The 16,598-nt window shown below is 40.5% G+C and overlaps 1 protein-coding gene across 7 annotated transcripts in view; it reads left to right on the forward strand.

Annotated features, from left to right (window-relative positions):
* Positions 1-16,598, forward strand: part of KMT2C (lysine methyltransferase 2C) — a 197,637-nt gene that overhangs the window by 169,453 nt on the left and 11,586 nt on the right. For 5 of the 7 annotated variants that reach the window (XM_083824637.1, XM_083824641.1, XM_083824640.1 and 2 more), the window contains 12 exons: positions 641-752; positions 2,062-2,140; positions 2,251-2,314; positions 4,939-5,171; positions 8,223-9,941; positions 11,526-11,738; positions 12,191-12,355; positions 13,614-13,755; positions 14,529-14,676; positions 15,467-15,645; positions 15,761-15,915; positions 16,099-16,351. In XM_083824637.1, coding sequence (XP_083680763.1) covers positions 641-752; positions 2,062-2,140; positions 2,251-2,314; positions 4,939-5,171; positions 8,223-9,941; positions 11,526-11,738; positions 12,191-12,355; positions 13,614-13,755; positions 14,529-14,676; positions 15,467-15,645; positions 15,761-15,915; positions 16,099-16,351 — 3,462 coding nt within the window. The remainder of the gene's footprint in view (positions 1-640; positions 753-2,061; positions 2,141-2,250; positions 2,315-4,938; positions 5,172-8,222; positions 9,942-11,525; positions 11,739-12,190; positions 12,356-13,613; positions 13,756-14,528; positions 14,677-15,466; positions 15,646-15,760; positions 15,916-16,098; positions 16,352-16,598) is intronic. The other 2 variants (XM_083824638.1, XM_083824639.1) reach the window with 2 other exon arrangements.

A 16,598-nucleotide genomic window follows, 5' to 3' on the forward strand; every position in this document is an offset into this window, starting at 1 on the left:
GGAATCGTTGAATGTAGTCTGGTCACCCTAGATGGCTAAGATGACTTCCAGAGGTCCCTTCCAGTCTCAGACGTTCTGTACTCACTCATGAGGACCATCAGTCATTCCTGTTTGTCCTGCTCTGTGGAGCAACTAACAGGAGAGATGGCAGGGAAGAGGCATAGTTCACCATGCTTATGGTCTTTGTAGATACTGTACGTGGCGTGTGCCTTTCTGCCTGCAGTACTGCCAGTAATTACAGAGCAACCAAACAGTTCTTTGTAGTATGTTTGTGGTGATGTGTCAGTTTTGCCAGTTGAACTCAGAAACAACCCAACTTCCTGATTCTTAGAACTATAGAGTTTATTAATATGTTGGCTCAAATTTAGTCTAGAGCCCTTCTCAACCTGATCTGCTTTACTTTGTGTGTCATGGCTGAAAACAAGAGCAGTTGTGGCTGGTTTAACTTTCCTCAGGGAATATATGAGACAACATATTAACCACGAATTTCAAACTGGAGAAGACAAGTAATTTGAAATAGTAATGCAGTTACGTTGTTTGCTGATGATTTATGTATGAACTAGATCTAAACAAGTCAGTTCCAATTAATGACTTGTAACGTTCAGGTTTGTAATTCAATTTTACTGTTTTTCTTTCATAGACTTCGATGCAATTACAGATCCTATAATGAAAGCAAAAATGGTAGCTCTTAAGGGGATCAATAAAGTCATGGCACAGAGTAACATGGGGATGCCACCAATGGTTATGAACAGGTAAGCAATGCTCAATGCCTTTCTTTAGGGCTGCTAAATCCAGCTAGTGACTGGTCACCAGTGGTGTTCCCCAGGGGTCGGTGTTGGTGCCCATCCTCTTTAACATCTTTATTGATGACTTGGATGAGGGAATTGAGTGCACCCCCAATAAGTTTGCAGATTGTGCAGTTTGTGCAGTTTGCACACCAAGCTGGGGGAAGTGTTGATCTACCAGAGGGCAGGAAGGCCCTGCAGAGGGACCTAGACAGGATGGGTCGATGGGCAGAGGCCAGCGGGATGGGGTTCAACATGGCCAAGTGTCGGGTCCTACACTTTGGCCACAACAACCCCATGCAGCACTACAGGCTTGGAGCAGAGTGGCTGGAAAGCTGTGCAGAGGAAAATGATCTGGGTGTGTTGGTCAGCGCTCGCCTGAACATGAGCCAGCAGTGTGTCCAGTTGGCCAAGATGGCTTGTATCAGGAATAGTGTAGCCAGCAGGGCCAGGGAGGTGATTGTGCCCCTGTACTCTGCTCTGGTGAGGCCGCAGCTCGAGTGCTGTGTTTGGCTTTGGGCCCCTCAGTACAAGAAGGACATCGAGGCCCAGAGAAGGGCTACGAAGTTGGTGAAGGGCCTGGAGCACAAGTCCTGTGAGGAGCGGCTGAGGGCACTGGGGTTGTTTAGTCTGGGGAAGAGGAGGCTCAGGGGAGACCTCATTGCTCTCTACAGCTACCTGAAAGGAAGGTGTGGGGAGCTGGGGGTCGGCCTCTTCTCACAGGTAACTAGTGATAGGACTAGAGGGAATGGCCTCAAGTTGCGCCAGGGGAGGTTCAAGTTGGAAATGAGGAGACATTTCTTCTCAGAAGGAGTAGTTAATTAGGGACACGGTTTGGTGGGTAATGTTGGCAGTAGGGTGATGGTTGGACCAGATGATCTTGGAGGTCTATTCCAACCTTAAAGATTCTATGATCCTATAATATCTAAATGCGTAATTCTCTTCGTTTTTTCTTTGTATTAGAATATTTAAAATACTAATACATTTTTTTTCTGTGTGCCTTCGCTATTTTTAGCACAGTATACAATGTTTTGTTCACCTGTCTGAAAAGTGTAAAAATGCAGTAGTATAAGCCACGAGCAAAGTGTTGTAGGGGCAAATGAGAAATAATATTCTACAGGTTTTTAAAACATTTGTTAAGGAAGTTAGAGCAAATGTCTAGAAAATATATACATGCTTTGTTGAAGTTCATTGTAATACAGAATGTTGCCTTCTCCCCAAAAACACCCAGCAGTTTTAAATGTTCCAGTTTGATTTCGTGTTTATGTATCAATAGGTTTCCCTTTATGGGTCAGCCGGTGCCAGGAGCTCAGAGCAATGAAGGCCAGAATCACATGCAGCAGGCCATTACACAGGTAGTACAACTTGATACGGAGTTTACAACACAAATGTTTAGTAATGATAACCTTCTTTAATTGGATCATGATTTAATTTTCTTATTTATATGTTTTTCTGAAATTTCTAGGATGGAAGTTTGACACCTCAGATTTCTAGACCCAATCCTCCCAATTTTGGTCCTGGTTTTGTCAGTAAGTACAGATCGAATAATTTGTTGTATGTTGATGTTTAATTTGACAGTTTTGTTACTTCTTTTCCAAATAAAATGTCCATAAATGGATCCTTTTTAAATTGAGTCACTTCATCATTACAATACCAATTCAGAAAAGGGTGCATAGTAAATTATATTAACTTTTTTTTTTCTAGAAAACTATCCTCAAAAAAACGCCATTAGGAAAGGGGGAAGTGGAACACACAAATAATTAGCATTATTTGTATGTGTTTGAGAACAGTAATTGTGTTTAACTGACAGGCTGCTATCTCAATGATCAGGTCTTCTGCTGTGTTGTAGTATTCTGAGCTGAGTGAGAACAAGAGTCTATACTGATGGGTTATTTTTATTCAAGAAGCAAAAAGGTTGGTGCAGCATCATTGTCATTTTAAAAAATAACAGCAAAAGCTTTCCAAGCATTAAGCAAGATTGGTTGGAAAACATAGCTGCTGAAAGCAAAAAATATATAGCTCCCTTACTTCTGCTTGCCCTAGATCAATTGCAAATCCTAGTCTCTGAGACAAGAAAAAGATTTGTTAGCAGAAATTAAAACAGCATGTGTTGGGAGAGAAAGGTGACATACAAAAAGTGCTACTGCAAAAACTTCACTTGATATTCATTAATAAAAGAAACAAAGTAAACACCTTCATCTTTTCCAGAAACTGAAGTAGCAGTGCTAAATACGCAATGAGAAGCTTTAGTAATATTTTCTGTATTAAATTCTGATGAGACTCAAAATGGCACTCAGCAGTGGCCTAGCTCTGTTGGGGGGGGGTGGTTCTGAGCATTTGAGAAAATCTGTTCTTCATTTCAGTAGTAGTTATTCTTACCTGGAACTTGTTAATATTTCACTACTTTCCATCTGCAGTTCCTCTCCATCATTTCCACTCGGTTGTCCCTTCAGGTTATATGATTAGTTTCACAGAATATATCACTGAAAGAATTAGTGCCCCTTGAGGCTGTAGATAGCTCTGTGAATCGATTTAGTTGAGCTGTTAGATTCAATGACTGTTTCTACGACAGCGACTGTTAAAGAGGAATGTGGTAGAAACTGGAGCACAAGGAGGATGTGGTTGTACTGAAATCATACTGTTGTATAGATACCCTTATTCTTTATACAAGATAAACATTCCTCACAAGGAAATTCAAGGCCTTATTCCTGATTATCCAGTTCATTGCCGCAATGTGATCATGAGACAAATGATACTGTCACCAAACCCTGTGTCTCACTTTCTGGGCTCAGTGCCAGTGAAGTGTTATTGGACATGATTGTTTTGCCTCCAGAAAAATATCTGAGAGCCATGGATTGCTCCTGGCAGATCAGCATTTCTCATTTGCAAAAAGAGTAATGTCACAGTTACAGTCTAAATGACAGTACAGTTATTTGTGGGGAGGAAAAGGCATTGGTACTGAAGGCACTGTGCTGAGAGCCAAGAGAAAGATATTTTTACAGAGAAGACAAGTTGTAAAAAGCTTGTTTTTTGGTGCAGTAATTTTCATGCAGTAACTTTGAATTGTAGACTAGTTTGTATTTTATTCTATTGTAATTTATAATAAATGATTAGTCAGAAATATGTCATGTAGTCTAAATTATCAGACGTTTCTAAAAACAAATCAACCTGCCCCACTACTTTCTTCATTCCTAATGATCTTTCAAGATTTCTTTCAAATGAAGTGAAGCTTAGGCCATCTGCGATTAGAAATGAGAGATCTGTTACACTTCAGTATATAAATTGGTATTTCTTTCCTTTGGACTCCTACCCCAGTTTCTATCATCTGGGTGGGATTTGGTTTTGGTTGAAAGAAATTAGTGTTTTATCCAATTTCTTTTTTACATCTACGGTGAAGTGAGTGTCTTTCTCTACTAGTGGAGAATGTCTCTCCACTCTCTTTTGTGTTTCAGCTCAGGTTAAATAGCTTCTACTTCTCCATTACTAATTAGCTATCCCAATTTAGTAGTGCTCAAATTACCTTGCCTTCTCCATCATCCTGAAGTTGAGTACAATTGGACAATCAACAATGATTGTTGATTTTGAAATACGAGATAGTATATGGAACTGGAAACCTGTCAAGACTTGCCTTTCTTTCATTTCATGAATTTTTGATGTTTATGATCTTTTTTCCTAGAAGTCATAACAAAAATAGATTTAAGTGTACAAAACGTGTGCAAGTATCAGAAATAATCAGACCATATTTCATGTAAATCTGTGTCTTTATTCCCTGATCTATATTTCCCTGTACCCAAGGCCTTCCAGCTGTGATGGAGCAGGGAACCACCTGCAGGTTCTGCAGCTGTTTGCAAAGCTGCTTTTGCTCGCTGGCTAGCACATATGCACATATACTGACTGGATAGTGGTCTGGTGTCTCTGGAAATTAAGGGCTTAAGTTAAAACTGCTTTCTCAATAAAGGCAGCAATTTGGATCTCATCTTCTTTACTCAGATCACTCCAAGAGCTTAATGTCTCTTGAGATCTCAACTCATCTGTCAAATTTGGCTGAACTTGACCAACAGTTTCATAAGATAAGGGGGGAACCTGATTGTTAAGCTCCATCTCTATAAAGTACGGTGAGATCATGTCATACTTTATTTCCCTTGTCTCTTAGATGACTCACAAAGAAAGCAATATGAGGAATGGCTGCAAGAAACACAACAGCTTCTCCAAATGCAACAGAAGTACCTTGAGGAGCAAATTGGAGCACACAGAAAATCAAAAAAAGCACTCTCAGCAAAACAGCGTACAGCCAAGAAAGCTGGCCGTGAGTTCCCAGAAGAAGATGCAGAACAGCTTAAACATGTTACAGAGCAGCAAAGTATGGTCCAAAAACAGCTAGAACAGGTAATCATCGGGAAACAAAACGGTTCACCTTCAGACTAAGTTGTTACACTGGTGTGACTCTTCTTTAAATCTGATAAAACATGAATCGAAATGCTTAAATATAGCGGAGCTTATTTGAAAGGAGCCATTCCCTATTATAAGTTGTGTGTGTAACTGTTACTCTGGATCACCATTGACACTGGAGTTGTAGGAGAACATGCTACAGCAAAAATTACAACAAAAAGCTATTTTAGTACTTCAGGAAGAAGAGAATGTTTCTAGCAGGATGATTTACAGTGAGTTCCTAGAGCCATGAAAAGCGCAAATGAAAGATGGAAATTGCAAAGGAAGAAAGTCTGAGCATGTAGGGTCTTGTTTCAGCATTGAATGAATTTCATAACTCTGGCTTTTTCAGATGTCCTTATGTAATCAGTAACTTGGTTATATGCCAGTTAAATGTTACTGTTTGAAAATCTCTCCTCATTATATCTTTAATGCTAGCCTAGTTTTATCATCTGTCTGGTTCTTAGACGCTAATCATCAGTGCGTTGTCTGTTACTGTATTGTAGAATAATAAAGGTCAAAGGGATATCTGGAGGTCATCTAGTTGAGTCTCCTGATCAGTGGAGGACTAGCTCCGTGGGTAGATTGGGTTACTCGAGGCCGTGTCACTCAAGTTTTGATAAGTCTCCAAAAGCAAAGATTTCCCAGCCTCTCTGGGCCCCTGTTCCAATGTGTAACCACTTTCACTGTTTTTTTTCTTTCTTTATATTCAGTTGGAATTTCACTTGCTGCATCTTGTAACTGTAATTATAGTACGCGAGATTAAAGTTAAGCCTGTGATTGCTTTGATAAATTTATGGTTTGGCCAACAGTATTAAATGCTGTGTTCCTCAAGACGTCATGTAGAAATTATCTGGCATGATGTTACCTTACTGTATGGGTGGGGAATCTTTTTGTTGTCAGGAACAGATAGACCTGCCAAATATTTAAATGCTTTAGAATTATCTTTTATTAATATGAGGTAAAAAATTGGCAGCAGGCTGCTTGGAATGAAGTCCTAAGTTATATCTGACTCCCAGGTTCTTGCTCCTGTGTTGCCTCAAGAGAAAGTATGCATTGGATGGACTCTTTGTTGGCTTGTCTTTTTGCTGTGCAGAAGAGGGATGATGCAGATAATTATGTCTGTCATTTCTTCCTTTTTCTTTCTTTCCCTTCCACAATGAATGACAAGTAGAATAAACACAAAAATATTCACTTCAACCAATCTCTATCATACATACTTCAGTCTTGTCTTGCAGTGGAGTTACGTCAAAGTAACAGCTAATAATGATATTGCTGGCAGATTCATTTAGTGCCTTGCAATTAAGGCTCTCTTATTCTTCATTTTTAAACTTAAGTTTCATATGTGCCTGGAAAATGTCCTCTACTCCCATTCGAGCACTGGTTTAGACCAGTCATCCAGATCCTAACAGTAGTTTCTTATATACCTGGATGGACCTTAAATAAATTTTTACTGAAGTTTATTTTCAAGGTTTATGTTTGAAGGTTTATATGTGAAGTTTATATTTCACGGACCTATTTGAAGCATTTTCTCACTCTTTCAAAACAGATCAAGTCCTTCTTCTGCAAGCTTCTATCACTTTTTGAAAAGGGAAAACTATATATGTATGCATAGAGGAAAAAGCTCTCGAATGCTTGTGCTGGTCGCAGGCACAGAGAGGCTGGAGCTGACTCGGTGCAATGTGAGCTTATGTCTGACAGTTATTATATTAGCTCAGGCACGGAGCCATGCAGCCACAACCATATTGCTTCTACGGCCAGGGCACTCTGACTGCTTTGGTGTGGCGCCGTGCCTGTGCTAATAAGCTCTGCGTCGTTCTCCACCGCTCTGGTAGAGTCACTGGGTTGCTCTGTGCAGGTGCTGGTCCTGTGAGGTCTCATCCACTTCCAAGTACAGTCACAGGGCTCATTGCCACTGCACATTCTGGGAGGGCATAGTGGTTTGGATGCCTCCTTGTTTAACCGTACTGAGCCAACACAGGGCTGTGTAACAGCTGAGAAGTCCTGGGGCACTGGGCTGTGCAATGCAGGCGGATCCAGTTGGTGGCTTTATGCGGTGTCGCTGTTTGTCTGGCAGTACCAATGCCAAGCCAGAACTCATAAGTTATCTTGGACCTGAGATTGCTCTGTAAATAGCCCTTTGGGTGCATCTGTCCTGCATTCTGGAGTGTGTCCTGTAATATCTCTGTTGTCCTGAGCTTTCTAGTGTATCTATTGCACCAGATTAAGGGAGTGCTTTCAAACATTTTTAATTATGTTATGGACTTTTCATATCAGTGCAAATAGCAAATGGAAGTTGCAGAAGTTGCAATCTAACAAACAAAAGAGACAGATTCCGTATGTTATAAACCAGTGGTTTACAAGTCCTTTGATTTTCTTGGAGAGCTGTGTAGTTAGGTATCTATTTGTATTTCTGAAATAATCTCATCCTGGTAACACTGTCATATCCTTTCATTGGCTTCTCCCGTTTGCCTTAAAAAATAAACTACTTAACTGCTAGTGTCCACATCCAGCGTATTCCCATCTTTGAATTAAAAATTCTCAAGCAGCAGTTGTCTTTTTCCTCTGCTGGGTGATGTTTGGGAATCGCTGTTTTCCTGCAAACTTTTTCTTTTCAGCTGTGTCTTTAAAAAAAATAATGATGTGTGTATATCATCCATCTCACTGTTCCCTTCTTCCTGTCTGTTCCCAGCTATTCTTATTCTATACGTGGATGCTAAGATTTGTACAAGGATTGCTTTGTTTTTAGGTTTGTATGTTCTGTAGCACAGTGCAGTCTTGGTATGTAATTATAACTATTAGGCACTCTTACTTTTTCTAAAATTTTGGGGTGGATAGTATTCCTAATTAAATAATGAGTATTTAACCTTAGAAAGGGAGAGAAAATAAGACTGTGCAGAAGTGCTATTTTCACATAAGCTTAATTTTCTCCTGGTAAGTTGGATGTTTTATGATACTTCATGTAGTCAGTACATGTCAGAGATGAGTAATGACTTTTTAAATTTACAGATTCGAAAGCAGCAGAAGGAACATGCAGAACTAATTGAGGAATATCGAATCAAGCAGCAGCAGCAGCAGCAGCAGCAGTGTGGAATGGCACCCCACGGCATCATGCCAGGAGTCCAGGCTCAGCCCCCGATGGTTCCCGGAGGAACATCACCAGCGATGAATCAGCAGAACTTCCCCATGGTGGCACAACAGCTCCAGCATCAGCAGCATGCAGTGGTGATCCCGGGGCAGCCCAACCCAACCAGAATGCCAAATTTATCGGGATGGCAATCTGCAAATGCCCCTGCGAGTCATATTTCCATTAATCCAGCGAGGATGCAGCCTCCAATGACGCCGTTGCCAATTACTCCTGGTACACCAACTCCCGTGCCTGGTCCAAATGCAACTGCACAGTTGGGGCCGCCACCGAGGGTGGAGTTTGATGACAACAACCCTTTTAGTGAAAGTTTTCAAGAGCGGGAGAGAAAGGAGCGTTTACGAGAGCAACAGGAACGGCAGCGCATTCAGCTTATGCAGGAGGTAGATCGACAGAGGGCTTTGCAGCAGAGAATGGAACTAGAACAGCATGGTATGATAGGGTCTGAACTAAATAACAGAGCATCCTTATCGCAGATACCTTTCTTTAATTCTGATCTGCCTTGTGATTTCATACAAACTCCACGCCCTCTTCAGCAGTCTCCACAGCATCAGCAGCAACAAATGGGACAAATGCTGCAACAGGGTCCTGTGAACTCACCTCCCGCCACAAATTTCATGCAAAGCAGTGAGCGAAGGCCAGTGGGACCTACACCTTTTGGACCCGATGGATCTGCTGTTCCAGGCGGAGCCCCCAGTTTCCATAACGTAAAACAAACTCATGGGAATCTTCCTGGGGCCACCTTCACGCAGAACCAAGTCAGGCCTCCATTTGCTCCTTCTGTACCTTCATCTACAGTACCTTCATCTACAGCACTCAGTGGCGGTGCCCCGTGTGGTTCGGACACTAGTGTGCCCCAGGCAACAAACTTCCCTGGATCAAGCCAGTCTCTCATACAGCTGTATTCTGACATAATTCCAGAAGAGAAAGGGAAAAAGAAAAGGACACGAAAAAAGAAAAAGGACGATGATGCTGAGTCAATAAAAGCCCCCTCAACTCCCCATTCAGACATTACTGCACCATCAACTCCAACCATTTCTGATTCTACCTCCACCCCCACAGTTAACACCCCCAGCGAACTTCCACGTCATCAGGATGAGCAAGAGTCAGCGGAGTTAACGGGGCCATCCACATCAAATGCAGCAGAGAGCCAGACCTCTCCGGAGCTGGAAAGTAAGCTCCCCAGCAGCAGTTTGCCACAGAAACAGCCAAGTGTAAGTACAGAGACTGAAAAGGATAAAGCAGACAACACATCTGCCAGCATTCAAGAAGTTAAACTAGAAAAGGCAGAAACTGATCAATGCTCAGGTCAAGCTGAGCCTAAAACAGAAAATCAAAGCAGTGTTAAGGTGGAAGAAGATAAGGTCACGTCACAGCCTGCCTCTTCAGCTCAGAGTCCAGCCCAGCCAGCTAGCGTTCCAGCAGCAAAAGGGGAGTCAGGGAACGAATTGCTGAAACACCTGCTTAAAAACAAAAAATCCTCATCTCTTCTAAATCAGAAATCAGAGAACAGCTGTCGAACAGAAGACGAGACTGCTGGGGATAAGAAGTTAACAGAGAAGCAAAATCCACCTGAAGGAGCGGTGAGCATATTATTGCTTTGTTCTGTAGTCATTACCAACAGTCAAAGGCTAGTTTGTGTCTTTACTGCAAGCATTTTTGAGAATGTGCAGGGAGGTAACCTACCTGCACAAGGGTGGAATAAAATGGTGAAAGGATTTATTTACCTCTCTTCTTCTCTTTTCTCATGGAGTAAATCATCTAGGTTACAAAAAGAGCACAATTTAATGACCTCACAGATGAGTGTATTCAGAAATCATTAAAATGCAAAAAACTTTTTTTTTTTCCTGTGGGTAACCATCTTAAAACATGCCACATCCTAATATGTACTAATATTAAGGCACGATTCTACAGTATGACTCTTAATTACATCCTGGTATGTCCCTGTACAGTACGCTATATGTTTGTATGTGGCTTTTTGTAACTCCCCTTTTGTCAGGTACAGGATGACCTGTGCACCTTTGCAGAGGTGTGGGGCTGGGCTTCATACACCTTCAGCTGCCCACCCGCAGTGTTCTTTGAATGAACCAAGCCCATACTCATTTTTTGCCAGTGAAAATCCTGTATTCTCTTTAAATTTAATGGATACCATTTCTTAGGATTTTTATCAAAAGCGTGAAATCATTAAATCTCCTGAAATTGCTGGATTTTTTTTTATACATAATATTTCTCCAATTACTTTTATTTTAATGGAAGGAAGTGTTAATTCTTTGTATTAATGGCATTATATGATTTAATAATTTATAAGGCTCTTAAAATCTAGAAAATGGCTTTTTGTACAGGTAGGGTGTATACTTTGTTGGGTATTTTATTGTGATCTTTAGTCTCGACAGTTTTGTTTTATGACTCCCTAAACTCTTAAGTATATCCTTGAAATAAAACGTAAATACATTCAAAATGAATACGAACTGATAAATGTAATTGTGAGCAGCAAGTAATTTAGGTAAGTGTTAAAGATCCACGGTTAAAACATACATGACAGGAATAGTTGTGAGAGTCCTTATGTTAGGGATTGTACAGAGCTGTTTAGAATAATAATTGCTAAAAAGAAATTAGACTTTCTCTTGGCATGACACCATCTGTTGCATTACCAAGTCCCATTCTGATTGTTTTTCCACAGTTATCCTTTTATATGAAGAATGGCTTTGCAAATTAGTACTAAAAGTATTTAATCAAATGGTACAGGCCAGAACCATTTCACAATACAGTTTCTGTTCTAAACTCCAAAGACATTTGTATTACATTAACTTACACGCCTTTCTTCTGTAACCAAGTTTCTCTTTTATTATACTCTCATGAAAATCTCTAAGGCTGCATGCGCATGTGACTTTATTTTAGTGGGTATTCAAAAGAATATGTTTCTGCTCTGTGAGTTTTAATGATGTTTTCAGACGTCAGTGGTGTTAATGGTAAGCCATAATTCTGCGCGCAGGGACAGTGCAGCAGTTACAGTTGCCAGCAAGACAGTAAAGTAAACAAACCATAAATTCAGTTTGTTATCAACGAGATATATTACTGTGCGTGTTCTTTAGACTATTGTGCGATAAATTTGAATGAACTGTATATTAAAACGTCAAAGATTCTGCTTCTCTTTCTTTTCATACCAGCAAACTCCAGGAAACCAGATGCAAGGTGCATTTGGGTGTAGTAACAGCCAGCTTCAGAGAACAGATGTGGGACATGAAACCAAGAAACAGAGAAATAAGCGAACTCAGAGGACGGGGGAGAAGGCAGCTCCTCGGTCCAAGAAAAGAAAAAAAGAGGAAGAAGAAAAACAAGCGATTTACCCTAACGCTGATACATTCATCCAGCTCAAGCAAGTAGGTATACAGAGACTGGGTAACTCATCAAGGAGCTTTAAAGAGAGGCTTTCTCATGATGAAAATGAAGTGGTTAATGAAGTTGAATTTTGAGTACAGGGTGGAGAAAATTAAAAGTTCACAAAACAAGGAAATTTAAAGGTTTGGTTTTATTTCCGTTTGGAATATCTACTGACTTGGCAGCATTCATTAGTCTCAAAGCCGTGGAATTCCTGTCTGCTCTGGCAGCAGCTCTGGATGAGCTGCCAGAGAGCTGGGCGTTGTGGCTCTGGTGGCCTGGGGACCATCTTCCTGAACAAGCAGAGGGGCCTATGTCTGAGGCAATTGTCTGAGTGGGTGAATTCCCTTAAAAAAAAAAGAATAAAAACTACTCTACTAATAATAGGATATCTGTGATGCTTTTATTTTATAGTTAGACTCGTTTCTAACGTTTTTCTTTAATTTTAATACAGCAGCTTTCTCTCCTGCCTTTGATGGAACCAATAATTGGAGTGAGCTTTGCACACTTTCTTCCTTATGGCAGTGGCCAGCTAAATGGTGGAAATCGACTTGTAGGAAGTTTTGGTAGCGCTACTCTTGATGGAGCTTCAGATTACTACTCCCAGCTCATTTACAAGGTACAGCTTTAATCTAGATATCCACTGCGGGCTCTCCGTGAGAAAAGTTCTCATTATTGCTGCTGGTTGGTTGTATTTTGTGCCCTTTATGAAACCAGAAGAAAACTCTCTTGTTATACTAGATGGGCTGTTCAGTGTTGAAACAGAGATTGTTCTACCCTCTGATAGTGGAAATCAGTTCTAGAAACAGTGGTAAACAAATTAAGTACAAGTATTCCATTTACAAATGGATGCTAAATAGTGAAAATTGTAATTACAGTTTTATGGAGCAGAAAAGGCTGAATTCCCAGTACTTTGCAAAGTCGTTGAAAGCACTAAAGCATTTCTTAATGTAAATTAAATTGGAAATAGACTTTTTCTCATTTGTCCACTAAGCCCTAACTAAGAACTCTGAACAAAATAGACCATTTGTTGATAAGCTAATAACCCACGGAATTTAAAACTCAGTCTCTGAGATCAGAATAACAATATTGGGATACAGCAAGACAGTGAACAGAGAGAATCAAACCTGATGCCCAGCTACCCTAATATAAAACTTCAGTAAATGATTAAAAAAGTGATATGTACTCCAGCCTTAAAAGACATGTACTGAGCTGAGAATGTGACCTCACAGATATGGTTGCTGTGGTCAAGAGTGATGATATTTATTTGCTTTGTATGCATGACTGCCACAAGAACAGATGCTGAAGTTCTTATTTAATTTTTGTCTAAAATACGGGCAGTTTAGTAAGCTGGTGAGAAGTAGCTTGGAGTGTGAACTTGCTGAGTGTGCTTCTCCATAGTACCTGCTTCAGTGGAAGCTCATCCTGTACTAAATGTGAGGTAACTTCCTTTTTTTTGTGAGAAAAGGGTAAGGTAACTCATTGATTGTGATGGAGGGTCACTGTGGTATAGTTCTCTCAATCTTAAGATCAGACCTTTGCTTAAACTGTAGGAACTTGTTGCGGATCCTGAGCAGTTCATAAAATTGCTCTCTGTGCTTTTGTGTAAATACTTTAGCTATACTTCCTTTCTGTCATGTATACTCCTCATGCAAAGTATGCTTCTCTGATAGTATGATTGATAGAAGAAGAGGAAAACATGTTTTTAATAGTGTATTCCATGTATGTGGTCACATATTTGAGAATTATCTATCAGTGTTTCACTGCTACCTCTGGGTGTGAAAATAACTGAGTGGGTTACATTATCTCGTACTAGAACGAGGCAAGTTTTCACCCTGTGCTTCACAGCTAATTTACAGTTTTTTAATCTCCTGCAGCAGAACAATCTGAGTAATCCTCCAACACCCCCAGCCTCTCTTCCGCCCACACCACCTCCTGTGGCATGCCAGAAGTTGGTAAATGGCTTTGCAACCACTGAAGAACTTGCTGGCAAGGCTGGTATGTTAGGAGGTCATGATGGTAAGATTAATACGTATTGTTTCCATAATAAATGAGTCGAGTCTGTAGCAAGTCACAAAATAGATAACGGGGATGCTTTTTGATTTTCTTTTATAAAAACAATATGGCTAGCCCCTCTTTAAAGATTGTAATCATTATTATCTAGTTTTATTTTACACCAGGATTAATATCAAATGATAAGGTTTTTCCTTTCCCTTTTGAAAACAAGTTGAGATCTAGAAGTACGCTAAAGAAATTAAAAAGAAAACTTCAAAATCAAATTTTTATGGCCACTACAAATGACTGACCAATTAGCTGAGTGAGCAGTCTCATTGAAAAGTGGCCTACAGCAGACTTTATATGTAGTCTATATGTGTTTCTAATGCTTGTAATTTGGTCAATTAAAATTGCTTTCTGTTAAGTAGAACTTCATACTGCCTTTTCCTGAGGACTGTTCACTAATAAAATTCTTCTTTCCAGACTTCTTTCTTTTGTTGTTAAAAAGTTGTTGACTTCAAGTAAAACAAAAATACTCTTATATTGGCAGAAGGCACACTCAAAAGTGCCAAGCCTTTTTGCTGAAAACTTGCTTTATTTATTTATTTATTTATTTTTAAAGCGTGGAGATTAATCATGAACAGTCAAAATTTTTTTCAACTGCAAATGGATGAGAGCTGCGTTACCATCTGCTGTTAATGCCTTGGTTGTATCTGGGAGCTGCCAGTACTTCAGAATGCAAATCAATAGGAAGGGCCGTATGGATGTCTCATTGTGCTCTGTTTCTCTGATTTTAGTTACCAAAGCTCTGGGACCAAAGCAGTTCCAGTTACCTTTCAGACCACAAGACGATTTATTAGTAAGAGCAATGGCTCAGGGCCCTAAAACTGTGGATGTTCCTGCTTCGCTTCCAACACCACCTCACAACAATCAGGAGGAGTTAAGGTGGGTTTTCCCTGACATCTTTAAATAATGGATTTGGAACAGATTCTGCAAACTCTCAGTAGGAGATGAGACTGTGGAGGTGTGAAGAAACAAAATCCATTGTGTGTGGCAGACAGTACAGAGAACATAGTAGGATTGTTTGTTCCAGTTAGCTCCTAGCATTCCATGTGTGAGCGAGCTGTGCAGTAAAAAAGGTGACTTTTGCCTTTGCTACACTCAGGATCCTGTTAAGTTACTAAGAACTCATTACCTTGCCCTATTAAAAGTGAAAGAAAACTTTACAAACTGATATTTTTCATGGAGCAACATGGTGATGACAGCAGTGTATGGTGCAAGGTTCAGACAGCCTGAAAACTCCCCTGCTCTATTCAGTTTCGGTTACTGTGTGAGACATGCTTGCTACAATATGAGAGAGAGTCTCCCTACAAAGATCTTGCCTTTTCTTGTCCTTTCACCTGCCTAACCAAATTTTGGTGTGTGAGAGAGGATGGACTTCTGAATTGAGTATTAAATACTGATTTTTACTCAGGTGGATGGAGCCATGGGGAACAGATAGTTCTGTAAAGAAGCCAGGGCATTGCTGGCGCCTCTGTTTTTTCTTTGTCTTTCCCAAGAACCCACTTTGTGCGGTGGACTATTAGCCAGAATTAATGGCCTACCACATAATTCCATTTCATAACTAACAGAAAGAAGCAAGTTCATGATAATTCCCTGTCACAATTTATAACATTGGCTCATCAAAGGTTTTTTGACTGTTTCCAAAATAGCTTTCTTTTGGGTTTTGTTCCAGGGTTCAAGATCACTGTGAGGACAGGGACACTCCTGACAGCTTTGTTCCTTCTTCCTCTCCTGAAAGCGTGGTGGGAATGGAAATAAGTAGGTATCCCGACTTGTCAGTCGTAAAGGAGGAGAACCCAGAACCTGTACCATCTCCCATCATTCCCATCCTACCTAGCAGTACTGGAAAAGGTGAGACTGCAGCAGAATGAACAATTAGAACTCGTCTTTCTTTTATTCTCTCTTTTTTTTTTTTTTCATTCGTGTGCATGTAGGATTAACCTGGGGTATTTTGCTTTATTTTCAGGTTCAGAAGCCAAAAGGAATTACATAAAGTCAGAACCTGGTTCTGGAGCATTACCTGGTTCTGGCTTCTTTGCCTCTCAGCTTGGTCCATCCCAGAATGGTCCTAAATCTGGCCTTATATCTGTAGCAATTACATTACATCCCACAGCTGCTGAGGTAAAAGAAAAAGCCAGTTAACTTCTGTTGTATTTTATACACATATTCTTCAAACAGTGGATCTGAAGGGGGCTATAGCATAGTAAAATTAAACAGCTGTTGTAATCTTCTGATAATTTGTGTTACTTCTGCCTTACTGCCTATCTGGTGAAAACAGAGCTGTGTTCTTATTATTGTTTTTAGAATATTAGTAACGTTGTGGCGGCCTTCTCCAACCTGCTGCACGTCCGAATTCCCAACAGTTACGAGGTTAGTAATGCTCCAGATGTCCCATCCTCCATGGCAGCGGCCAACAGTCACAGGGTGAACCCATCTATGGAGTACAGGCAGCACTTACTGCTTCAGGGTCCTCAGGCAGGGTCCATGGGACCTGCCAGGATCTCAGGGTCTTACGGACTGAAGCAACCCAACGTGCCATTTCCTGCAAGCAGCAATGGTAAGTGGGCATTTGTTCTTTTAAATCTGCAGCACCAGAATTCTAATTGAGTCACCAGTAATGCATGCCAATTTTGTCAATTTATGCTCTATAATTAGTTGTTTCTCATTCTAAATAATACTTTTCTCGTGTGATAAGGTCATGCAGACCTGCTCCTGATGCTAACAGTAACGTAACAGGTCTGATCCTGCTCTGACTTCCATTCTGTTACGCACTTTGCTGTCAGTGAGATATTTCTTCCAGTAGT

This window comes from Anser anser (assembly GCF_964211835.1).
Source record: "Anser anser genome assembly, chromosome: 2".
NCBI classification, from domain to species: domain Eukaryota; kingdom Metazoa; phylum Chordata; class Aves; order Anseriformes; family Anatidae; genus Anser; species Anser anser.